The sequence below is a fragment of the Peromyscus californicus genome, unplaced genomic scaffold, assembly GCF_007827085.1.
Source record: "Peromyscus californicus insignis strain IS unplaced genomic scaffold, ASM782708v3 Scaffold_3__1_contigs__length_106647218, whole genome shotgun sequence".
Classification (NCBI taxonomy): Eukaryota; Metazoa; Chordata; class Mammalia; order Rodentia; family Cricetidae; genus Peromyscus; species Peromyscus californicus.
Window position 1 is genome coordinate 14,986,002 of NW_026294551.1, and position 25,916 is coordinate 15,011,917.

The 25,916-nt window shown below is 42.4% G+C and overlaps 1 protein-coding gene across 5 annotated transcripts in view; it reads right to left on the minus strand.

Moving 5' to 3' along the window:
• Window positions 1-25,916, minus strand: part of Helz (helicase with zinc finger) — a 156,825-nt gene that overhangs the window by 21,263 nt on the left and 109,646 nt on the right. For all 5 annotated transcript variants that reach the window (XM_052759623.1, XM_052759626.1, XM_052759622.1 and 2 more), the window contains 7 exons: window positions 19,118-19,322; window positions 13,260-13,311; window positions 12,382-12,572; window positions 10,547-10,754; window positions 6,627-6,706; window positions 1,871-2,462; window positions 1,254-1,488 (listed from right to left, as the gene is read on the minus strand). In XM_052759623.1, the coding sequence (XP_052615583.1) occupies window positions 1,254-1,488; window positions 1,871-2,462; window positions 6,627-6,706; window positions 10,547-10,754; window positions 12,382-12,572; window positions 13,260-13,311; window positions 19,118-19,322 (1,563 nt within the window). The remainder of the gene's footprint in view (window positions 1-1,253; window positions 1,489-1,870; window positions 2,463-6,626; window positions 6,707-10,546; window positions 10,755-12,381; window positions 12,573-13,259; window positions 13,312-19,117; window positions 19,323-25,916) is intronic.

Below are 25,916 nucleotides of genomic sequence, written 5' to 3' on the forward strand. Positions count from 1 at the left end.
AGAGAGACCCCCACTGCACTAAGAAGAGCCGAGTCAACCACATGTGTGATTTCTGCAAACCAAATCACAATACCTAATTAGGGTTTCCATTAATTAATCCAAAACTAAATATTGACATCCAACAGATTCTGAACTAGAGATGCTCAGTAAAGATGTTAATTACCTAACTGGTTTTTACCTTTGCATAAAAGGGTCCATCCTTGCCTCAACATGAAAACTGGAAGTGATAAAAGGCCACCACGGGCCAGGGAGATAGCTCAGTAGGTATAGATGCTGGCCACCAAATTTGACAATCCAAGTTAATCCCTGGCAGACATGATAGAAGAACCAACTCCCCACAGGCTGTCCTCTGACCCCCACATTCATACATACACACATACACCCGTACACACATGTACACACCCGTACACACACATATATACCCATACATGCAGAAATAAAAATAACTAAGAGGCTGGAGAGATGGCTCACCAGTTAAGAACACTTGTGCTCTTATAGAGGACCCTGGTTCAAGTCTCAGCACCCATGTGGTGGCTCATAACCACCTCTACCTCCAGTTCTAAAGGATCCAATGCCCTCTTCTGTTTCTTCAGGCACCAGGTATGCACATGGTACACATACCATACATGCAGGCAAAATACTCACACACATGAAATAAAAAAAATCAATCAAAGAAAATTTGTATACTTGAAAAATAGAAATAAATGCTAGAAGAAGAAGAGGGGGAGGGGGGAGGAGGAGGAGGAGGAGGAGGAAGAAGAAGAAGAAAGAAAGGAACAAACTAACTTTAAGGGCCACAGTGACAGTCGGTGTTTTCCAGTGAGGAGGAAGCAGTTTATAGCAGTCACATGATGCTGACCACAAATACACTCAGAGTCAGGAGTGAATCCTCAGAAAACCTATAGCTCTAGGAAGTTAGACAACTACCCTACTAGATAAAGAAATTAATGATAAACGTACAATTTTTAAATTTTCCTTCTGTCCTCATTCTTTTATTTACTAGTAAACAAACAACAACAAGCACACAGTCCAGTAATGGTTTGTTTCTTTGGATAACAGACAAGGAGCAGATCTGTACAAGAATGACGTCTAAATTCTCCATATTTTAGAGTCAACTGAGAGGACTCTGTGGTAACCACCAGCAAGGCCAACACTGGACTTATCTGAGACTGTGTTCCAACTGAGAGCTAACGGGCTAGGGCGAGGCAGAAAACTCAGCTCGTGCCCAGGCTGGCCCTGGGCTGCCAGAATACCTTGAGAATGGTGTCTCTGCTTCATCCTCAACTCTGCCAGCAAGTTTCCACTCTGCCCTCACTGCTGGCTGGTGGAGGCCAAGGGGAGGCTGGGGAAGATGCGGGAGGTGAGGATGGTGATGGTGTGGATACGGGATGCTGCCCTGGCTGAGATAGGCATGCTGTTCACTCCACTGCTGCAGCCGGGCCTGCTGCTGCCTCAGTGTCTCCAGAGCTACACTTCCATGTACTCGATCTGTAGAAGGAGATGTAGAAAATTGTTTTTGTCCATTTGGGGCTTCAAGTTAATTTTATGCAAAGACCTTTACACCCAGATTTTCTCCACAAAGACAAAGAAATAGCTACAGTTAGGGTGGGTAAAAGTTATTTCCTAAATTTGCCAGAGCCCAGAGCTACAGTACCGATGCTAGTGTAAATAACGTCACCTGGATAGTTACTATATACATATGTACATATAACACTTGAAGTCAAATTTTATTATACTAATTGGTTGGGTTTTCTGGCATTATTTGGAGACATGAATCAATCTTGGCCTAGAGTAAACTGTATAGGACGTGCCGTGTTCAGCAAATAACCTGGGGACTCTTCACATGTGACATCGTGACAGGGAAGCTTACCCAAAGCATCTCCTATAGGCAATCCTGGGGAGCTCTCATCAACAAAGTTGTTCAGAGGAGATGCCAGGATGGGACCAGGCTGTGTGATGGCTCTCAGCGGACTGTGACCGTCAGGAAGCACGGGAGGTGGCTGCTGCTCGGGAACCACAGCCTCTGCAGCAGGAGACTGTGGTCTGTGAGCAGCTGCATTATTGAAAAACGCACTGGTAGACCCTGCCTGAAATGCAGGAGGGAGTTGAGGCAGTGGCTGCGGGGCCTGTGGTGGTGCCTGGCTTTGCTGCTGGACCACCTGATTTGGCTGGGGTGCCACCTGATTTGGCTGGGGTGCCACCTGATTTGGTTGTTCAGGCAAATTATTCTGCTGCTGATTTAACAAGGTGTGCTGCTGGGGAATGGGAAATGGTGGCCTGGGTAGCTGAGGAAGCGGATGAAAATGGCGGCTAGGGATTGCATACTGTGCGTGTGGTGCAGGAAGAGGAAGAGTTACGTGTCGTGGGTTGAGATTATCTTTTCGAGGAAATTTCATATTGGAATAAGCAACGCTGGGACGTGATTCAGGACTTCTGTTCTGTGGATTTGATTCCAAATCAACCTAGAGAAGAAAAAACAAAAACAAGAAACAATTTTAACTACAAAAAACCCTGAGTTCACTCAGCGGCTTTCATCCTTTCCCAAGCACACCCCACTTAAAGGCTGTAATATGCTCTTATCAGCAGCAATGGGAGTGCTGAGGTGCAGAATCAATCACCTTTGACAATCAAATAAGGGCATATTCTTATAAATTAAAAAAGATGACAGAGGAAACACAGCATATTAAATTTGAGTCTGAAGAAAAGCCACTGCCGTTTTATTAAAATGGCCACTCTAATTCCTGCTATACTATTTTCAATTTCACACTTTCTTTCTTAGAAAGAGAACCATTAATTTCCTTCAGATATAAATCAACAAAATGTGCTCTTTCCCTCTGATTTTATTGTTTTTAATATATCCAATCTACTTCTCCAAACAAATCAACATTAATAAAAACTGTGTCTCTGGCAACTTTCAAATGAACTTAGATACCATGTCACCTTTGTAGAACCATTACGGCTGCTGGCTTTTGTCGTTACATAGGTGGACATTCTTTCTCTTAACATTCCGGGGGTGGGGGGGGCTATTAAGTGCACTGTGTCTGATTCTGAAGATTAAAAAGCAACAGTAAAAGTCAGTATACACCCTCAAGAGCTTAGAGCAGGAGCTACATTCGGCCCAGGCACTCTGGCTCCAGTGCCCTGAACCTGTAAATAAGGTCTTCTTGGAACACAGACAGTCAACCATTTACATGTCATTCATGGCTCCTTTCACACTACCATGGCAGAGCTGAACAGCTCTGAACAGCTGAACATACACGCCACGAACATGAAGCCTGAGACTGTCTAGCCCTTTACAGAAAAAGTGAAGGCTCTATATAAACACAAGAGACATTGGAAAGAGGGGTCGTATAAGATACTAGGGCTAAGAAAAGTAAAGAAACCTTCAGAAAAGCAATGGCGTCTGAGCCGAGTATTCCCAAACAAGCTGGGGTGCTCCAGGGAGAGAAGAACGTTCTAATAAACAAAGGGAGAAGTAGCAGAGCAGATGTCGGGTACACATTTTCTGTTCATAGAGCTAGATCTTTGCTTCTTAACATGTTAGTTTCCCCTTCTTGACATCAATCACACAGACCCTGACTGACTCAACCCTGAGCGCAAATATCAAGTTTGATGCCATTAAGTTTTGGAGAACCACCGAAGAAAAAGTTTGAAGTTAAAAAGCGTGGTTGTCTTGAAATGCAAGTTTGACTGTAAGTGTTGATAATGTGAAAAATAAAAACAATATGTAAAGTGACCCTTTTTCTCCTCCAGCTGTTAAGCCCCTCCATAAACTGTCGGGTGTCATCTTGTCAGTGAGAATTGCAGGGTGCTTGCTTAGTCAAAGCCTGTAAAGCTAGACAGGGTGCCGATCCCTCCCCCAGGAAAACAGAACGGGGAGCTGGGTTCCTGATTTAAGCGAGGAATACTGACCAGGCCATTTCAGCCAGTTGCAATGCCAATCATACACCAAGAGCAGTCACACCTCACCACTTGGCCCTTTGGGTCCCTGAGATTGCTGGGTGTATGAAGTGTTTAAAAAACCAAGTGCTCTGGTCTTCCTAAGCAGTTGTTAGGTTACCTGTTGTTCACATCTCAGAACCTAACTGAGGTTCCTCATAAACAAACATTTCTTCATTCAACTCATAATCTTGTGGATGGCAAAGCTACATTAGCCAGAGACACAACTCTCTCCAAAAGACACTGTTGATGTGCACACTCTGACCACACACACAAGGCTATGGTCACACGTCATGGCTGTTTGTGGCTACACTGCTGTTTTAATGATTCCATCACTTTTGACTCTGACAGACAGGAAGCTCATGATCACAATACTCTATGATCTTGAAGTAGGAAGGAGCTGCAGAGAAAGTGAATGCGATGTGTGATTGAGAAGGGTGTAGGGGTTGGGTCCTCAGCTCCGGGAGAGGGAGAGAGAGAGGGAGGGAGAGAGAGAGAGAGAGAGAGAGAGAGAGAGAGAGAGAGAGAGAGAGAGAAGGGTGTGGAGGGGGAATAAATGGCACTTTAGGATCCTTCAGTGGAAGCAGCAGTGGCAGATGTAGTTGGAGGCAGCTAAGTTCTAAGTGCTAGTTCTAGGTGCTATCAAAATTAGAATCAAGATAGCTAAGTGTCGGTCATGTTGTGACTTTTAAATTTCTGTTAGAAAACAAGGCTACCTGCTAGCCATGTTCCAGTTTCTTTACATCCTGATGCTTTGCTTTGGGGCGCAGGAAACATGAAAAAAAAAAAAAGAACTCCAAGCTCTGTTTAATTCAGTGCCTCGGTATTAAGAGGCATTGGACAGACATTCAGAGGAAAGGAGCTGAGGGACAGCGGTAGATGCGGGCTGCTTCAGACCCCTGTTATTAGGTTGACTTTCTCTGCAGCAGACCTCTGACTCAATCAGGAAGTTTCCTGGCTGCCTCGCTCACGCCGCAGTTCCTCCTACAATATGCCTTCCATCTTTGGCCTCTGTCAGTCAGACATGCTGGGTACTTGAGACTGAAGACAGAGAAGAGCTGCTTAGGCACAGGTTGGGGATCCAAACTGAAGTCTTTCTTATGATGTGGGCACTTAAAGACACAACTCAGACTAGGTTCAAGCCATCAGCCATAGACTTCAAAGAGAAGTGGGACCACACAGAACTCTGGGAAATCACAACTTGAGAGCTAGGGTCATGAGGAGAGAGGAGAGGGGAATGTATTACAAGAAACAAACAAACAAACAAACAAAACCCCAGAAGGCGTCTAACAGAGAGTTGTAGGGGAAAAAAAATGGTGTGTTAAGGAAAACAACGAAGTGAGACAACCAAAGAAGCAGGAGCTGTGGTGAGACAGTGCATAGGGCACACAGTCACCGTGAGACCTAGACCGTGTGGGTTAAGACGAGACACCAGGAGGCAGAGGTCAAAGAATGCATCTTTCTTTCTGTACTCTTTTGCTGTGGTTGTGTGGCACTGGGCACTGAACCCAGGGTCTTGTGCGTGCTGGGTAGACACTACCACTGAGCCACATGCCAGGAGAAAGCATCTTTGAAAGTCTGCCAGCCAGGGTTCACATCTGAGGTTAGAACATGAGTAAGTGCATGGCAAGCAGTGTGGGAAGAATCAGTGAGTGGGAGGAGTCGACACAACTGAGAAGGCTGAGAGCCTGGAGCTAGTGAGGTGACCTGGGGAGGACAGGGACAGTCAACTCGAGAGGCCTTCATCTTCGGCCGGTGCTAAGAAAGTAAAGAGGCTCAAGGACACATAAAAAGTGAGTTATGCATTTTTTATGCATAGCTAAAACTATGCATAAACCAGCATCAACTAGCAGGGTACAACCCTGACGGTGGTGTGTCTAGAGCAGTCATTTCTACATTGTGAGGTGCCAGGCTAGAGAAGAGCCACTGAGGAACCAGGACCAAGGAGCTAAGCACTGCCCAAGAAAGGAGAGGGCGGAGTCTCGCTGAAATTGAAACACATAGCTTCCAGCCACACTACTTCCACCAACAACACGGTCTTCTCCAACCTGTTCCAGCACAGACGCAGGAAGAGCAGACAAATGGGGAGACACAAGGTTAAGGATCTCCACAGTGGGTGTGGAGGACAAGGCCAGGCACTGAGGGAGTCACTACCACAGTCCTTTCCAGGCCAAAGTCACTGTCAATGAGACACCTGTAGCTCTGTCTTCATACAACTTTTTACCATGAGGAGTCTATAAATTCGAGTCTATTGCTGAATTAAAGAAAATCTGAGGAAGGGGGCTGGAGAGACAGTTCAACAGGTAAGAGCTCTTGCTACTTTTGCAGATGACCCGGGCTCAATTCCCACCACCCACATGGTGGCTCACATCCGTCTAACTCCAGTTCCAGGAGCTCTGATGGCCTCATCCAACCTCCACGGGCACCCATGTAGTGCACATACATACATGTAGGCAAAACACTTATACACATAAAATGAAATGAATATTTAAATTTTTTAAAAGAAGAAAATCTGAAGAAATATTTACATGCAAAGGAAATAACTTATTGAAAGACAATGGGACAGGAGAAGGGTGGTATGCCCTACTGAAACAATGAGCTTATCATACACGGGAAGTGGGAAATGCTTTGGGCCAATCAGACCTTCCCCACCAGAACCACACACTCAGTTGATGTGAGCAGCATACCTGTTTGGGCTCTGTAGGCTTTTTCTCTGGTGTTCGGATCTTATTAATTTCAGGTCCAGGGTTATTTGTATCAGTTTTACCTAAGAAAATATTTTTAAATCCTTATAATTATCTCCAGTGAATATATTTCCAGTGACTATTCATTCAACACTAGACAAAGCAGAATAGTTTCAACAACACGCACTCATTCTTACCACTCTATACTACTACGTGCATTCTAGTTCTCTGTTTTCAGAGCTGCAGCTTCTCTGCCAAAAAGGAAAAGTTATAAATGAAAAATGACAGGGCAAAAGCTTCACTAAGGAGAAACAACCTGAAAACAGCAAATAAAAAAGAAAACGGTCCACTCTCCAGGAATTTACAGTCTCATTTTTTTAAAAACTAGACATATAAAAGGTCTTGGTACTCCTGCCCGCTCATAAAGGCTCAACACTTTGTTCGTTTGCAAATGCAATTAAGTGAAAATCCAAATGATGGATCCATCCAACTCACTGAAGGAATCTAGGCTGACTGTTAGGGCTTCATCTACAAGCTTCCTGAAAGCCCACATGGAGAGGCTTGTCCTCCAGCCTGTTTGCTACAGGGCAGAGGAAACCTTATGAGGTGGGGACTAGAGGACAGAAGTGGGCTTGTGACTCCAGCCCCTTTCTCTCTGGCTTTCTCCTTCCCTACTCCCATGAAGCAAACAGAACCCCTCCAGCACACATGCCATCATAATGTCCTGTGAGGCCACAGGCCCCACAGCAACAGGACAAAGCAAGGGTGGACCGTATGTATCCATTGAAACTAGAAGCCCAAACACATCTTTCTTTCTTATGAACTGCTGACCTCAGCCATTCTGTCATGGCAACAGGAGTTACAGTGTGCAAACATTTCGAACGTAAGTAGGTGATGGATGACAGAGGAAGCCAGGGTAAGGTTTTTCAATAAAATTAGAGTAGACTAGCCTAACTTCACAAGTGTGAAGAGCTCTAGTCTGAAAGAATTAAGCCTAAGTTGGGTGTTTTCTGAGAAATGCTCTAGCAGCAGCACCAGAACTCTGGAAATGAACTGTCACATCAGAGCTGACTGATCACTGCACATGAAGACATGGGATCTGTAATGGTCAAGGTTAAAAACTAATGGCTGCCCAGAAGATTAGACAGTGCATAAGAAAAACAAGGCAAGCTAAGGAGAAAAGCAACAGAAACTACCAAAACCAAAACACAGAGAAAGACCCTGAAAAGAACCAACAAAGGGCCAGTCATGAGCTTTGGGGGATGTTACGAATCTGAATGCATGAGTAAATGGGGCCACAAGAGCAGAGGGCAGGCGGTCAGACAGAATATCTGCTGATATCAACCTTGAAAATCTCCAAACATCATAACTATAAAAAGACCCAACATACACATACACCCAAAGAGCAAACGGAAACCTTCCCGAAGGCATATTATAATCAAATTGCTAAGACCAGTATAAAAAAAAAAAACCTTTAAAGCAGACAGAGAAAGCACAGTATATTACATAGATATGAAAAATAAGGCTAATGATGCCCCCACACACACACACACACACACTTTCCTCTGTGCTAGGCGTCAAAGAAGCCAGGGTCTTGAGACTGCCAGGTAAGTCTGTAAAACGATACTTTGAAAAAAAAAAAAAACAGTAATATTTTTAAATAAACCTACATAAAAGTAAAATGCGCTGGGTCATGGTGGTGTACACCTTTAATCCTAGTACTCAGGAGGCAGAGGCAGGTGGATCTCTGTGAGTTCTAGGCCAGCCTGGTCTACAGAGCAAGTTCCAAGACAGTCAGAACTACACAGAGAAAGCCTGTCTGAAAAAAAGAAAATTGAAGTACATGCATGGCCACCAAAGCCCAGAGAGGAAGCTCTGAACTTTCGTCAGTCCTTTCACTTGGCACGGTGTGTGGAACATAAGCTGGAAGGTATACTACAGAAGTTAAAGATATGTACTAGCCCCAATGCAACTAAAATACTATTAACTATGTCATAACTAATAAGCCAACAAAAGAGATCAAGTAGAATTATAAGTACACCCTACAAACATCAAGCTCACAGAAACCAAGATTTAAAAAAAAAATTCCATTTCAGTGTAGAGGTGTACACCTTTAAACCCAGCACTCAGGAGGCAAAGGCAGGCAGATTTCTGAGTCTGAGGCTAGCCTGGTCTATGTGGAGTTCCAGGCCAGGCAGGACCAAAAGAAGGAATACTAATTATAAACTAGCACCACACTTAGCTGCTGCTTTTGGGCAGTGCCATGGGTAAAACGTAAACGAAATCTGCCTTTCTCACTGCACTGGAGCCCCAGCCTCAGAAATGTACCTTAATGATACAAACAGGCTAAAAGCAAAGGGTCAAAAACAAATATGAACTACTGTCATTAGTCAAAAGAAAGCCCAAGAGTTCCACAGATGTTAACCAAAGTAGACCTCAGAGTTAAGAACATCACCAGGAACAGTCATTCTGTAACACTAAATGAGTCACCCAAGGACATACTCTTGAATGCTTATCTCCTAATAACAGACCCCTAAAATTTATGAGAACAGAACATAAAGAAAACCTAGACAAGTCTGGCATAGGAAATAAACCTGTCAACCCAGCTCTTGGGGGAAGTAAGGTAGAAACACTAGGAATTCAAGGTCACCCCCGGGCTATATAAGCAGTCCAAAGCCAGCCTAGCTGAGACTTTGTCTCAGAAAAATAATACAAAAGGTAGACAAATACATTGTTTTCAGAGATTAATTCCTCTCTTCAGAAAGTGACAGAAAAGACAGAAAACCAGCAAGGACACAAAAGACTTGAGCAGCCACCCTGACCAGCTCACCCTAAGCATTCCAGTGCTTCCAGGTACCCAAAAAGCATTAATAAAGACAGACCACAAATCTCAATGAATTCAACAGGATTCACGCCATACAAAATACACTCTCTTACCATGATGGAATTAAAAGTAGGAACCAGTAACAGGAAACATTTTAGAAAATCACTAATAACCAGAAATTGAAACTCACCATCCTAAATAACCCATGGATATAATCTTTTTGGTTTTGTTTCTGAAACAGGGTCTTACTACATTGCAGCCAGGTTAGCTTGGAATTCAGAATCCTCTTGCCTGAGTCTTCCCAATGCTGAGATTACAGGCAAGCACCAACCCACCCAGTCCATGAATCTATTTTAACTTTGAGAGAAATTCAAAAGTATTTTAAAGTATACTTAACTCAATAAAAATGCAAAGACAACATATCAGAACTGTGGAATGTACTAATGAGGAAGACATTACACGAAAACAGTCATTTTAATCGAGCTTCTTTCTACCCAAAGGCTTTACATGTAAAGTGCTTTTAAATGTTGGAAGAAATTAAGATCTAAAAAGATAGGGACACATATACTCTGTCCATAGACCAGAGGCTTAATATTGTTAAGCTCCCAATTATTCCAACACTGACCTAACAACTTAATGTAATCCAAATCAAAAGCCCAGCAAACTTTTGGTGTTTTTTGTTTGTTTGTTTTTAAAAAGATAAGCTGATTCTGAACTGTTTATGGAAATGGAAAAAAAGCCTGAACTAGGCAATTTTGGGAAAGAATGAGGTAGGAGCACTTAGACAGCCTGTTTTCCTAGGAGCATGTCCAAAACTACAGTACTCAGGCCGACACAAATAATACTAATGCAAACAGACACCAATGAAAAAAAAGAGTCCAAGGATGGTGGGCTGATTTGAGCATGTGTGTCAAGGTAGCCCAGTGACAGGAGAACAGAACTTTCTATAGATGATCCTGGAGCCAATGACCATAGACATGCCAAACAAACAAAACACCCCACCAATGTATCAGACCTTACCTCACACCACACACAACGTTAACTCAAGGACCCAGGGTGAGGGTTGAAGCCACAAGATGTCTAACGGGATTCCACCTACCGTTTCGATTTTGCTCCTGTTGATCCTTCTCTACATGCTGATTCTGCGGCTGCCCTATGTTGACAGGTGGGTGATGTCCAAGGCCATAGGGGATCGGCGATCCACGTCCATGTGTATGTAATAAGTTCATATTGTAGGCCATCGCTGCTGGGTGTGTAATAATCCGAGGATCAACTGCAAACCTACCCTGGTATCCTGTCCATGGCACCTAAATTATTATAAGAAATAAAGTAATTGAACTGAGTATATTTCTGAACACAAACTGATATAATGTTGATTAGCAAAAAACAATCATACACATAGAGAGACCATAATTTTACCTAACTACCATGTTGATATTATTCAACAGTAACAATGGATGGAATCACTAATACATCCTTAATGGCTCAAACCTGATTCTCAAAATCTACCATGTTAGGAAAATGGACCACTGGGGGTTAGAAGGAAATAGGACTTGAAACTGATACTTAGTCCCTAATACGTCAAAGCAGTTTACACTCCTGAATCATTTTCCCTCCACAAGGACATACACACTGATTACCATGAAAATGATCTTTTCAAATGAAAACTGCATGGTTACATAGTTTAATAGACTGGATCAAAGAACAGAGAGGGAGTGCAGGGCCTCTCAACTCAGAGAGTAGGTATTCTAACCTTTCATGAATAACAACCATTTAATGCTCACTCACAGCAGGCAAAATTCAAACAGGTCATTATGTTAATTAGTGCTTTTGATTGATTCAACTCTACCTTAAAGCCCCTTCACAGAGGCAGAAAGCTTGCCTAGATACACATGATCTCTCCAGGGTACCACAGATGGGATGGTAATGAAAACTGCTGTTGTCACTGTTAGAACTGCTGGATGCAGACTCTCAGAAATCTTACACACTAAAAGCTTCTCTGACCTAGTAAAACGAAATAGAAATCCTAACCGAGAGTCTATTTCAAGCAGACCATGTATCATGTTGCCAGGTGTCCGGGAAGAAATAACTCAGCTAAAGTCCAAAGCCTGTGAGGCACAGGTGTGACAATTACGCTGCTTAGCTGCCATGCTTGTGGCCTACCAAGGCCGACAAGAGCGAGAATGCTCGCAGCTCAGCAGTTTTCTCTTCATGGGTATGGGCAGGAGTGCCAAAGCTCTCTGACAAGATCACCTCTGCCTGAAATTACCTCACTTCAATAAACTGTGTCCTAGGCTAAAACTTCTAAATTTAGAAATATTGATGTTTCTACAATTTGAACAAAAAGTACCAAACATTTCAAAAAAGACATAAAAATGAGTTTATATATAAGATGGAAGCCCTCTAAAAAATCTCTTCTCAGAATTTCAGTAGTGTTCTCATGTGACACTAATGTTTCATAAAGCTTGGGGATTTCCTAGACAAATTCAGACCCAAGAGAACTAAAGGTCTCTGTCTCCTCCAATAACTCTGCTGCTTAGGAACAGTTCATGATTGAGAATAAGATGCAAAAGACAAATAAATGCACCACTTATACAATTCTCCTCAGGAAGGAAAAAAAAATATTTCAGAAGAATTCAAAGGCTTCTGAATTAAAACATACTGCTCACAGACTTCTTCATATTCTATGGTAAACCAACAAGTTACACATAATAATACACATTTCTTTGAACATTTCAAAACTTAGTAGTTAAACGAGTTACTTTAAAAGAATCTCATGGGCACTGGAAAGTTAAAATAAAAGAGTATATGGGTACGGGTGTGGCACAGTAGTGATTGCTGAGCATTCAGAGACCCTTGGTTTGATGCCCAGCACTGAAAAGCAAAGGCTGGCACTACCTGACTCAGGAGAAAGTATTTCAAACGTCCACTTACAGGCAAAGGCACCGACATGACCACATTCCCTCCATAGACAGCAGGTACATAAAGAATACTTGTCCCGGTGTGAGGATCTATTCTTTGAACGGGGCTTGGAGACTTTCCCAAACTTGGGTGAGGTCCAAGAGGGGGTGGAGGTGTAAATGCTCTAATAGGATTGCCAATGAGTACAGAAGGATTGGGCTGAACTGTAAAACAAACCAAAAAAAGGAGACTCAATAGCTGGACACATTGACCTTGACAGAAATGCTCTAATCATCCATAGCAAAAACACATTTCCCAGGAGACCCATGAAACGCCTCCACCAAAGAACAAGTGTGCAGAATAAAGCACATTAGAAAACCGTTCCACAGGGCTCTTGAACGTCAGCTGCAGCTGTGCGCAGGGGACTTTCCAAAGCCTGCAGTGTTAACTTCTGAGAAGCTGGAGGTAAGACTTCAAGACACGGAAGCGTGAGTGCGCACCTTGCAGCAGCAGCAGCCTCAAGACTGGGAGCAGACAGTTCCTCAGAACCAAGTTCTGACTTACGGTTGTGACTCAGTCACACATGGAGTGAAGGTGATGCCTGTATCACAGGGCCTTCAAGATGGTTCTAATAAACTTTATCTTGAAATTTTTATGTCATCACATTTATAGGATAGAAATACTTGGAGAAGACTGATGCTGTGTAAAAGGCTGTGTGCTGGTAGCTACAATCTGACCACATTTCAGAAATTAACATGTCATAAAAGAGTAAAAGAATTCACTAAAACTACGAAGTTCTTATCTTTATATGCCTCAGAGATGGGGGGGGGTGGCAGAGGAGAGACAGACAGAAAGACAGAAAGCTCTTTCCCATAGCAAATTTTGTTTAAAGAAATAAAAGTTCTACTCACCAACACCATCATTCTGGAAATGGTCGCTCTGGGGATGATGAAGGCTTTTCCCCTTTAAGAAAAAAACAAATACAAGATAACCTAAGCATGTTTTTTTTTCCTAAGCATGTTTTAACATTAGCAAACAGAATATCTCCTCAGCATGTGCAAACTAAACATAAATACTCACAATTAATATTTGAAAACTCTCAGGCTGTAATCAGGAACTATTTTGACAATGTCAAGTTGACTTTCTTTAGGTCCACACCCTCTCAGGCAACACTGCTGTATCTTTAGTTTTCTGCTTCAAAACTGATGATACCTAAAATCCCTTTTTGTTTCTATCTTAAAGATTTATTTTTATCAAGGCTGGAGAGGTGACTCAGTGGTTAAGAGCACTGACTGCTCTTCCAGAGGACCTGGGTTCAATTCCCAGCAACCACATGGTGGCTCATAACTGTCTGTAACTCCAGTTCCAGGTTATCTGACACATTCACACCAATTCACATAAAATAAAGTTAAATATACTATTTTTTTAAGATTTATTTTATCTTGCTGTGTGTGCATGTGAACACACACACACTTGCGTAAGAGCTCAGTTGTGGGTGGGTGCATAGGCACAGAGGTCAGAAGAGGATATTCAATCTCTTAGAGCTTAATTTACTGAGTTTGAGAGATGACAGGCTTATTGTGCATGTGTGAGGATGCAAACTCCAGTCCTCATGACTGTGCAGAGTTTCTTCACCTCTGCACCATCGCTCTAGCCCCTGTTTTGTTAAGACAGATTCTCAGGTATCCCAGGCTAGCCTCAAACTGGCTATGTAGCTAAAGATGACCTTGAACTTCTGATTCTTCTGCCTCCACCTCCTAAGTGCTGAGATTACAGGTATGGCCACCATACCTAGTTTTATGGGGTGCTAGAGGTGGCTTTATGAATCCTAGACAAGCACTCTCCCATCTGAGCTATATTTCCAGGCCCTCAAATTCTCTTTTTAATAATTTTTTTTTGGGGGGGGTAGCTTGGGTTTTGTTATGTACCTTGGCTGGCCTAGAATTTGTGATAGAATGGACTGACCACAAACTCACAGTGACCCTCCTGCCTCTATGCCTCCCAAGTGCTGAAACTACAATGAAATGTGCAATCAATACAACGATTTCTATCCCATGGTAACATCCCTAAAATTGCTCTAAAAATGAAATGACAAAACATAAAAGCTGCTTTTCAAAAAGAAAAAATCTCAGTGTTCTACTCATAGGGCGAGAACCATACTAACAAGGTTTGATTTTTTTTTTTCCAGTATGATTCATAGTATCTCAAAGTATTCAATTTTCTCTGAAAAAAAGCAAAAGAGACACTGATGATTTTGAGGGAAAATTTAGTTAATTGCTAGGCAGCAATTTGGCAATATAGATCAGAAGCATCAAAAATGTACCGAGACTTTAATACTGTAATTGCACTTCCAGGAATTTATCCAATTGAAATAATCAGTGATCTGGGCACAGATGTTCATCACAGTATGATCTATATGTGTGATAAATGCTTAAGATGCAAATACCCGTCATTTGGGGCTTTATTAAATAAGCAATGACAGAGTCACATGTGATGCATCAGTCTGTCCTTACACGATCACAAGTCACCAAGGAGACAAAGGTATCAATCCTAAGATCACCAGAAACTGGATTCTGCCAACCACCTGCATCAGTATGGGAGCAGATTTCATCCCAGTCCCAGCCTTGAAAACCCAGAACAGAGAAACAAAAGCAAGCCAAGCCCAAGCAAGGTGATAAATCCATGTTCTTTTTAAGTCCCTACTAATGGAGAGGTTAAGCAGCAGTGGAAACTGAGGCAAAGGTAGCCATAATTGAGGTCCACCCCACTTTTAAAGTGAGTGGCTTGATGGCTGACAGACAGTACCACTCTGGGTGCTCTGTGATATACCAAATACAAAAGCAGACGGCGGTTGCCACACACACACACACACACACACACACACACACACACACACACACGTCTTTCAGTCTAATCCTACACTCCATGGTGATATTTTATTTGTATTAAAATGTTATTTGTATGTTAATAAATGAAGTTGCCCGGGGGTCAGAACTATTAGCAAGCCATAGGAAAGCAGGGCAGTAGTGGCATACGCTTGTAATCCCAGCACTTGGCAGGCAGAGCTGGGTAAGTCTCTGTGTGTTCAGGGATACAGCCATTATTGGATACACATGCCTTTAATCTCCATACCAATCATGGAAAACCTGGAGGCCTATACAGACAGGCCGTGACGAGGCAGTCATGTGGCTGGGTTTACAACCAATGAGAAGGCAGAACAGGAACTCTATATAAAGACTTTAACACAGGGGTAGCTCTGGTTCGGAGAGGTAGGGCCACTGCAGGAGGAAGGGTAAGGTTTTAGCTCTTAGCTCTGACCTCTTGGCTTTCTTCTTTGCATTGGGTCTGTGTTTCTTATTTAATAAGAAGGTTGGTTACATCTACAACTCCATGCAGCTCAAAGGACATAGCTACCCACCATATTTTGATTTAATGGGTAATTGTAAACAGCAGATTCACTTGGTTTGGGCAAAATACAGTTTAGTAGCCTATAACTGAAACTGAATGTAGCAGCCAGCTAGAGCTAACTATGTACAGAAGTTATTCTATAATAATTACTTTCATCTGATAATAAACCTCAGCAGGTATGCTTACCTCTGCTAAGGTGCAATTGTGGGATCTTTTAGAAGCAACTGTAGCTCCTACCTTTGACATCTGTAAATGTAATCTGTATCCTGTGTCATTCATTGATTTCAATGTTTACTTTCTTCATCCTCACTGTTTTCATTCAGTAAATGTTTACTAACTTGGAGGACAGGAGAGGTGGCTCAACGGTTAGGAGCACATACTGTTCTTGCAAAGGACCTGAGTTCAGTTCCCAGCAAAGTCTGGTGGTTCCCAACTGCCTGTAACTCCAGCTCCATGGGATTGGACACTCTCTTCTGGCCTCCACAGGCATTGTACTCACATATACAAATCCGAGCAAACACACACATACACATAAATAAAACTAAAAAACAAAGGCTGGAGCCAGACACGGTTTAACTCCAGCACTCAGGAGGCAGAGGCAGTGGACCAAGAGAGCTGATGCCAGCCTGGACTACATAGCAAGTTCCAGGCATACATAGTGAGGTCCTATCTCAAAAAATAAAATAAAACCTCTTAAAAAATTCTCTCTCTCTCTCTCTCTCTCTCTGTGTGTGTGTGTGTGTGTGTGTGTGTGTGTGTGTGTGTGTGTGTGTGTGTGTGTGTGTATGTGTGTGTGTGTGTGTGTGTGAGAAAGAGGGACAGAGACAGAGACAGAGCAGGTGTCTTGGAGGTTGGTCTTCTTCCCTCCACTGTGAGCTCAGGAGATCCATCTCAGGTCACCGTGTTTGCCCAGCAAAGACTTCCACCTGCTCAGTCATTTGCCAGCATGAATTCTCAACTTTCACATATTCTAAACTCCTGTGGTTCCCTGAAAAAATGTCCCCTGTTCTCTTGAATCCTATACTGCAGTGATATTTTGTTTGTGATCTAACAAATAAAGCTTGCCTGGAGATCAAAATGTGGAGCTACACCACTAGTTAGTCATCGAGGCCTGGCAGTGGTGGTGCACACCTTTAATCCCAGCACTCAGGAGGAAGAGGCAGGCAGAGCTCGTGAGTTCAAGGCCACCCTGAGTGGCCTTGATTAATATTAATCCAGTCTAAAAGAGAAAGAGCCAGGCAGTGGTGGCACATACCTTTGATCCCAGCCCTTGGTATCTCATGTCTTTAATCCCAACACTAGGGAGATAAAGACAGGAAGTGATTTGGCTGGGCAGAGAGAGGAGTATAGGGTGGGAGGAGACAGGAGCTCAGCCCCTTTTGGAGTGAGGATTCCTAGAGGTAAGAAGTCTCTAGTGGCTGCTGCTCTGCTTCTCTCATCCTTCAGCTTTCACCCTGATACATGACTCCGAGTTTTTATTAAGACCAATCAGAACTTGCAATAAACCACACCCTTTGTAAAAGCTTGCTATAGTTTGGAAATGAAATGTTCCCCACAGACTCGGTCCTCAGCAGGTGATGGACCCTGTAAGAGGTGGGGTGGAGTGGGAGGTCTTCAAGTCAGAAGCAAGTACCCTTGGGTGGATTTGTGGGACCTGGTCCTTCCTTTTTTTTCCTCCAGTTTGGCTTCCCAACGATGAAGTGGTTGGTTTTTCTACCATGACAAGCAGTGTCAGACCCAAAGCAAAGGGACCAACTGGGTGTAGACTAAAACCTTTAAAATGTGAAAATACATCTTAGCATATTGTAAGTCAATTATATTAGATATTTGCTATAATAATATAACACAGAGCTTCCTTATTCATTAAAAAAAAAAAACTACTTCTTTTTCAGATAGGATGTCATGTAGCCCAGGCTAGCCAAAACTTGTAACATAGCCAAGAATGGCCTTGAACTCCTGATCCTCTTGCTTCTACGTCCCAAGTACTAGGATATCAGGCATGTACATCACCATACCCAGGTAAAGAGTACTTAGAGCATCATTTTACCCACATAGTCTTCTGGGCACAGAGCCAGAGCAATGACTAACACAAGCAAAAACCACCCCAGTTGAGCTAGCTTGGGTTTCACTGTTACTGTTGTTTTGTTTACGTTTTCCCCAACCTCCCTGCCCCCATGTCCGCAATACCATCCTCAACAAGAACCCCACGGTGTGTATCTGACTCCATCTCCAGCTTCTGCATCCTGCTGTCATCCATCCAACACCTGCCACCAAAGGACTTGCAGCTTACTTGTTTATATATGTTTCTAACACATGGCACAGGGAAGTAATTCATTTGTGCACACTGCCCTCTAATAACACCAAGTCAAAGAAGCAAAACATAGCGCATTTTTATGAAGCTAAGAACGTATGACTGTGCATTAGCAGAGCTGCTCTCAGCTTAGCCCCTCTTCAGCTAAAAGACCTTGGAAATATTAAGCCATCCATCCCTGCTCACATTAGGTATAACAATGCCCAACGCTAACCTACTCTAAGTTCCGAACAGTAAGTTTATGCCATGCCTACTCTACAGGAGCCAGCAGACTGCATGAATCCACACGTGCCATTCTCAGAATCTGCTTCTCAGGATGCTAACTGCAAGAAAGGGTTGTTGTTGTTGTTGTTTTTCATGCACTGGAGCAAACAAGCCAGCTGTCTTTGCTCAAAATAACTGTGGCTCAGAACTGCAAATGGCCTTGACCTCCCCATACACCTCAGCTCTGACCCCTCCAAACAGGATGTTTCCAGACTACAGAACCATTTCATCCTCAAGAATCCAGCAAGTTGTCTCAACTTTGTCAAATACCACTTGAAATGAAAGGGTCATTAAAAGACAAGAACAATTTTCTTTATTCAAACATTATTTTAAAACATCATTTCTGTACATAATAGCTTGTATAGACATGCTTAAATGTGTCCGTGGGACTGGCAAGGCGGCTCAGCAGGTGAAGCAATTTGCTGACGCCCCCGGGTTGTCCTCTGACCTCCTCATCTATGCACGGCACCGGAGTGCGCACATGCACAGGCACACACACAAATACGTAAATTACATTAGTAAAAGGTTTTAGATTTTTTTTTAATAAAATAAAATGTGTAGTAATCCTTTAAGCTGCGATTTTATTCGCATGTTCTCTGCCAGTCTCAAGTCTCCAAGCAAGGAGTGCTGGCAGGTAAAACAAAAAGTCCCCAAAGTTTTCACACTTTCAGAGGATGACCACCACATTAAGCATGGCTCCCCACCACGCTGTGTTCTCATTTATCCACCAAAATCTTGGGGAAGTTAACTCTGGCCCAACAAGCCAGTGTAAAGTAGGGCCTTTACCTTGGGTGGTGACTGCTGCAGTCTGCTGCTGTTTCCTGAATGCTGCAGTCGTAAAGCCCGGGGAATAAATTCAGGAGCCAGTGGATTCAACACATATGTCTTCTTGAGTTCTAAAGCCTCTAACTGTGCCTTGATCTGTTCAAATGTGATCCCATGTAGGCTATGATTTTCATGACACAGGGCAATAAATCGCTCCCAAAACTTCCTGCAGAAAAGATTCAGAAATTTGGGTTACAAATGTCAGCAGGTGAATAGAAGTAACTAAATATGATTTCAACTTCTGCCCACCTCAAGTCCTTAAGGCTAATATTCATATGCATACAATATAGACAGAATCTTTCTAGCAAATGACAAAACTTCTTAAGTTTGATACTCAAACTGCAGTCAGTCTAGGAGTATGCTACATATAAAACAGGACCACAAAAAAAGCTTTGGCCACACTATTACAGAAATATATGTTTGTGAGCCATATAGTAAGGTTTTCAAAACTGATGGTAGCTCAATTTGTAGAAAATCTGTACTTCTAGTCTTACACACACACACACACACACACACACACACACACACACACACACACACACACACACAAACATACACAACACAAAAGAACCTAGATATGCTAGATTACGTAAAACCAATTCAGTCAGAACATAAACTGGAGCCATGAAGGAAATAATCCACAGGAGAATTCTCAAAAATAATCAGCTACTCATATATTTTTCTCTTAGAGATAGATGCTTGTCATAAACACAACTTACAATATTGACTAAGTGGTAAAAGCTAAATAAATTATGGAAAATATAAGTCACTGTAAAAATTGTAATGTTCACTATTCATTTCCTTATCAAATCTGTAAATATTAAAAAGAAAAAATACATTCAAAACTTGTTACAACCATTAAAAAAAAAAAGTTGACCCACTCAGTAAGCAGGCTAATGAACTTAAGAGATACATATTTGAAAAAGAGTTCACCATCCTTCACAGTCAAGGAAATCCAAATTAAAACTGCTTTAAGGGACTGGAGAGATAGCTCAGAGGTTAAGAGCACTGGCTGATCTTCCAGAGGTCCTGAGTTCAATTCCCAGCACCCACATGGTGGCTCACAACCATCTATAATGAGATCTGGTGCCCTTCTTCCAGTACGCAGGCAGAACACTATACATAATAAATAAATAAAATCTTAAAAAAAAACTGCTTTAATGCTCCATCTTAGCAGAGTCAGAATGATCATCACCAAAGGAACAAGTGACAACCAGTGCTGGCGAGGATGTTGGGGGAGGGGGCTATTTGCTGCTGGTGGGAATGCAAACTGCTACAGCCACTACAAAGCTACATGACCCAGCTACAGCAACTAAAAGATACAGCACAGAGGCCATGCACATCCCAGATGCATGCACCGCCATGGTTACTGCTGCATTTTTCACAACAGCTAGGAAATGGAACCAGTCTAGATCCCCAACAGATAAGAGGAATGCATACATACATGCATATATACTTCAGCCACAAGGAAAACCAAAATCATATTTGCAAGAAAACAGATGGAATGGGAGATCATTGTGGGAGGCAAAACATGCCAAACTCAAAAAGACAAATATCCTGTTTTCTCTTATATGGAGAATCTAGATTTAGGAGTGAGTGTGTGCACGTGGGGTGGTCATCAAAGTAGAAAGGAGACCATGAGACAAAAGATCTTGAGGGAGAGGAGGCTAAAAAGATTTCATGTGACATGGAGGTAGAAGGTGGGCTGTTGGGAGCATAGGTACCAGCAAGAGTGGCTGATGGAGGACGGGTGAAGACAGGGAAAGTGGGTGAGGAAGGACAAAGTTCTAACCCAGTGGTTCTCAACCTGTGGGCCACAACCCCTTCTGGGTTGGAATGACCCTTTTACGGGGGGAATGACCCTTTTATAGGGGTTGCATATCAGATATCCTGTATATCAGACATTTATATTACGATTCATAACAGCAACAAAATTACAGTTATGAAGTAGCAACGAAAATAATTTTATGGTTGGGAGTCACCTCAACATGAGGAACTGTTACTAAAGGGTCACAGCAATAGACAGATTAAGAACCATTGTACTGACACATATATATTATATATACACAAATGCCATGAGACCCATGACTTCGTAGGCTAACTTAAAAAAGAAAAGAAAAATATACAAAACTACAAAACACTTCTGGATGCTAAACATCAAACAAATAATTTATGACACACAAAACAAAAACAAAAAAACACACTGACCACAGTTGTATGCTATTAAAGGTTTGGGAACAAATCTCCAAATACAAAATAAATATTACAAAAAGTTTAAGTGTTTGGTTATCACTATAAAATGAATACCTATGAGGTTAGAATAATAGCTTACGCTACTGAAGACATGTGAGGTGCCTTCTTCCCTAGTTAGCATCCCAGTGTCCAGATGGACAGTAGGTAATCAAGAAGGCTTCAAAACCATTAAGGAAAAGATTGTGATAGAAAGTTAAGGCATGAGTGGGTACGGGTGACTGACAAGTCTTAACACGCACTTAATTCTGAACTGTGTTTCTTTACAGTTGCATTTTGCCATCTTATTTGTGGGCATGTGTATGTAAGTACAGGTGCACGTAGCTGTGTGTACGTGGAGGTCAGAAGACAAGCCCCATTGGTTAGTTCTCTATCATGAGTTCTGATGGTCAAAGTAAGGTTGTCAAACTTGTACACCAAATGCTTTTACTTGCTAAGCACCTCGCTGGGCCTTTAGTCTTTTTTTTTTTTTAAAGATGAATTTAAGAGATAGGGCTGGAAAAAAATTCCTAAATATAAAGAAAAGGGAAAGTAAAACATCCACACTTGGGTATTTCTGAGCATGGCATAAAGCTAGGAAGATGATCATTTGGTTTCAGGAACTGTGTGCTGCTAAGAAATGCACACTGAAAAGCTATCCTTCGTTTTTGTTTTAAGAACTAAACGTGTGATGGTTTGAATACAGACAGCCCTCACTGGCTCATATATTTAAATACTTGATAGCCCAGTTGGTAGAGCTGTTTGGAAAGAATTAGGAGGGGTGCCAATGGGAATGGGTTTTAAGGTTTCAAAGGCCCATCCCATTCCCAGTTAGCTCTTTGTGCCTCCTGCTGTGAATCAAAATGTAAGTTCTCCTATACCGCTCCAGTGCCTTGCTTGCCTACAGCCAGGTTCCCCACCATGACCATCATGGACTCCGCCCCTCTGGAGCTGTAAACCCCAAATTAATGCTTTATTTTATAAGTTGTCTTGATCATGGTCACTTAGCACAGCAATAGAAAAGTAACTAACACACAAAGAATCCTCCTAAATGAACCAAGTTTGTGTGTGTGCGTGTGTGTGTGTGTGTGTGTGTGTGTGTGTGTGTGTGTGTGTGTGGTGTGTGGTGTGTGGTGTGTTTACATGCTTAAGTCTTTGTATGTATATGGAGGCCAGAGAAGGACTCTGGATGACCTGCTGTATTACTCTCCACCTAAGAAATAAAAATCTTTATCATAATGATAGAAGAAAACCTATGTAAGGATTATCTCTAATGCAGTAGTCATGATCTCAAACTCCATAGATGTTCTACAATATTCAAATATCAACACAGCTCTGCTATCCAATATACAAAAGAAACAAATTCAGGTCTGATGATAAAGCATTAATTTCATAGCCTGGCATCTTAATTTGTGTTGGACTTTAAGACAAAATACAAAGAATTTACTTATTTTACACAGGCTCTCACTTCCTAATCCTAGCTAACCTGTGTAGATCAGGTTTGCCTGGGACTCAGAGATCTGAGTACTGGGATTAAAGGTGTGAGCAACCACATCCATCTCAAGATTTGTGTGTGTGTGTGTGTGTGTGTGTGTGTGTGTGTGTGTGTGTGTGTGAGAATGCCACATATGTGCAAGTGCCCAGAGAGGCCAGAAGAGGGTGGTGGATCCCCTGGAGCTGAAGTTACATGAAGTTGTGGGCTTCCTGGCATGAGTGCTGGGAACTGTACTCTGGTCCTCTAGGAGAGAAGCAAGCACTCTTGACTGCTGAGTCATCTCCCTAGCACCAATGGATTCTTTTTTTCTATCTGGCTTAATTTGTAATATCAAGTCCACTTTACATAGTTTTCACTTCCAGTTTAGATAGTGGGATGTCCTTAGAATATGCTGTTTTAAGATAATGTTATTAGTTTGTAGGTGTGGGTGTTTTGATCTGTCCATCACCTTCATGCCTGGTGCCCATGGAAGCTAGAAGAGGGCATCAGGTCCCCTTGGACTGGAGTTACAGACAGCTGTGAGCTGCCACATGGGTGCTGGGAATCAAACTCAGGTCCTCTAGAAGAGCAGCCAGTGCTCTTAACCAATGAGCCATCTCTCCAGCTCCTTAAACTACCTTCTTATATTTCACATCCCATCCTCATATTGACCTCAGCTATTGACCATGATCTGCAACAACACTGAATTAAGCAGAAATGTCAAAGAACCTCACATTTCATGGGAATGGCTCATTAACCCCAGCGATCAGAACCAAATACCCTTTCAGATACAGGGTGTTTTTTATCTTTTGGGTGGTTTTTTTTTTTGGGGGGGGGAATCTTTTTGCTATTGCTGCTGCTGTTGTTTGAGACAGTGTCTTAATCTCTAGCCCAAACTGGCCTGGAACTCACAAAAATCTTACTGCCTCAAGCTCCCAATTGCTGGGATTACAGGTAGCAGCCACCACACCTGGCATAAAGGACACCATTTCAGAAGCATTCTACACACTTACTATAAATAAATTGAATTTTGGGCTGGAGAGATGGCTCAGTGGTTAAGAGCACTGGCTGTTCTTCCAAAGGACCCAGGTTCAATTCCCAGCACTCACATGGCAGTTCACAACTGTCTGTACCTCTTGTTCCAGGAGATCTGACACCCTTATACAAATATAAATGCAGGCAAAAGCCCCAGTGTACACTAAATAAATAAATCTCTAGATGGATAGATGGATAGATAGGTAGGTAGATAGGTAGATAGATATGTAGGTCAAGTTTCAAAAGATGGAATTTATATTCTAGACCTGACTTATCTTCTTGCTGTCCCATGGACAGAGCCAAAGGCCCAGGTTCTATCCCAACAGCTGCAATAGACAGTGACATCTGGCACGTTTCCCTTTGCACTGGCTCCCTCATGTACAGCACAGAGTAAACAGTGTTATTACCATTCCTTATTATGTTTCTCATTAAGTTCTTACTTCTAAACTTTCAGAGAAAAACACAGGGAACAGGGGTGCTGGAGAGTCACCCAGGGCCTCATGCAGCTTAGGTAAGTTAAGTATGTACTATTTCCTACAAAATAAGTCCTGGGTTTTTAGCAGGGAACACATTCTATGACATATATGTGGAAGCCAGAGGACAACTTTGTGACATTAGTTCTCTAGTTTATGTGGCAAAGGCCTTTACCTATTGAGCCATCTTACCTATTCTCAAAATTCTTAGTTTTTTGTTGTTGTTGTTTTTTGTTGGTTTTTTTTTTTTCCTAGACAGGGTTTCTCTGTGTAGTTTTGAAGTCTGTCCTGGATCTCACTCTACAGACCAGGCTGGCCTCAAACTCACAGAGATCCACCTGCCTCTGCCTCCTGAGTGCTGAGATTAAAGGCATGCGCCACCACTGCCCAGGCAAAATTCTTAGTTTTAAAGATAAAAAAATTTTGGGTTCTCTTCTCCATAAAAGCTCTTTTACACTTTTGACTGTATGTATATGAATGTGTGTCATGGCATGTGAATGGAGGTCAGAGGATAACTTGTGGGGTCAGTTATCTCCTTCTCCCGAAATGATGGCTCTCAGATCATCAGGCTTGGCATCAGGTGCCTTCACCCACTGAACCATTTCAACAGCCCCATGAAGTCTCCTCCAAGGACCACTCACACTGGCATCATAAGGGATTTCTACCACATGGAGTGGAAGGGCAGGTGAGAATTTCAACTGTACTCAGGGATGAGAATTCACCACTGCAGTTAAGGGCTTTGCCATCTTTGGCACTCTCCCTAAAATGGCACTCTCTTACTATGCTGACCATTTTTTAAAAGAAATGTTGGCTAGAAAGCCACTTATGTCTATACACTGTAACGTAATTTCATGTATCTGAGAAGACACAATGCTACTTTTCGTTTTGTGTATGAGTGAGTGCATGTATGTGGATGTAAGTGTGCACAAGGATGGAGGTCAGAGGTCAACTTCAGGAGCAGCCAGGCTTGTGTTGCTGTTCTTTAAGATAGGGTCTCTCTCTCATCAGCCCAGCACCTGGATTTATTTGGTGGTGGGGGGCACTTTGGATTTTGTGTTAGCTTTGTTTCTAGAATCACTGGTAAAATACTGAAAAGTCATGTGAAAATACACACACACACACACACACACACACACACACACACACACATACACACACACACCAAATAAGTATTCCCTTGATGTCCCTGGGTCATATTCTACATGTGTATTAAATATGTTTCTATTTACCCAAGTTAATGAAATGTGTTAATGCTGAAATTCAGTTATTAAGAAAGAATTCCTCCAAGGCTATGATGTAGAACAACGTCTGTCATGCACAATCATCCTGAGTTTTGAAGTCACTCTGACAACTGTTCTCATGAACCACGTAACAGCTGAGGCCTTGAGCAGTTTTATTTAAACTCACTGGCCGGGTGGCGGTGGCGTATGCCTTAATCCCAGCTCTCGGGAGGCAGAGCCTACAGATCTCTGTGAGTTCGAGGTCAGTGTGGTCTACAGAGCGAGATCCAGGTCAGGCACTAAAACTACACAGAGAAACCCTGTCTTGG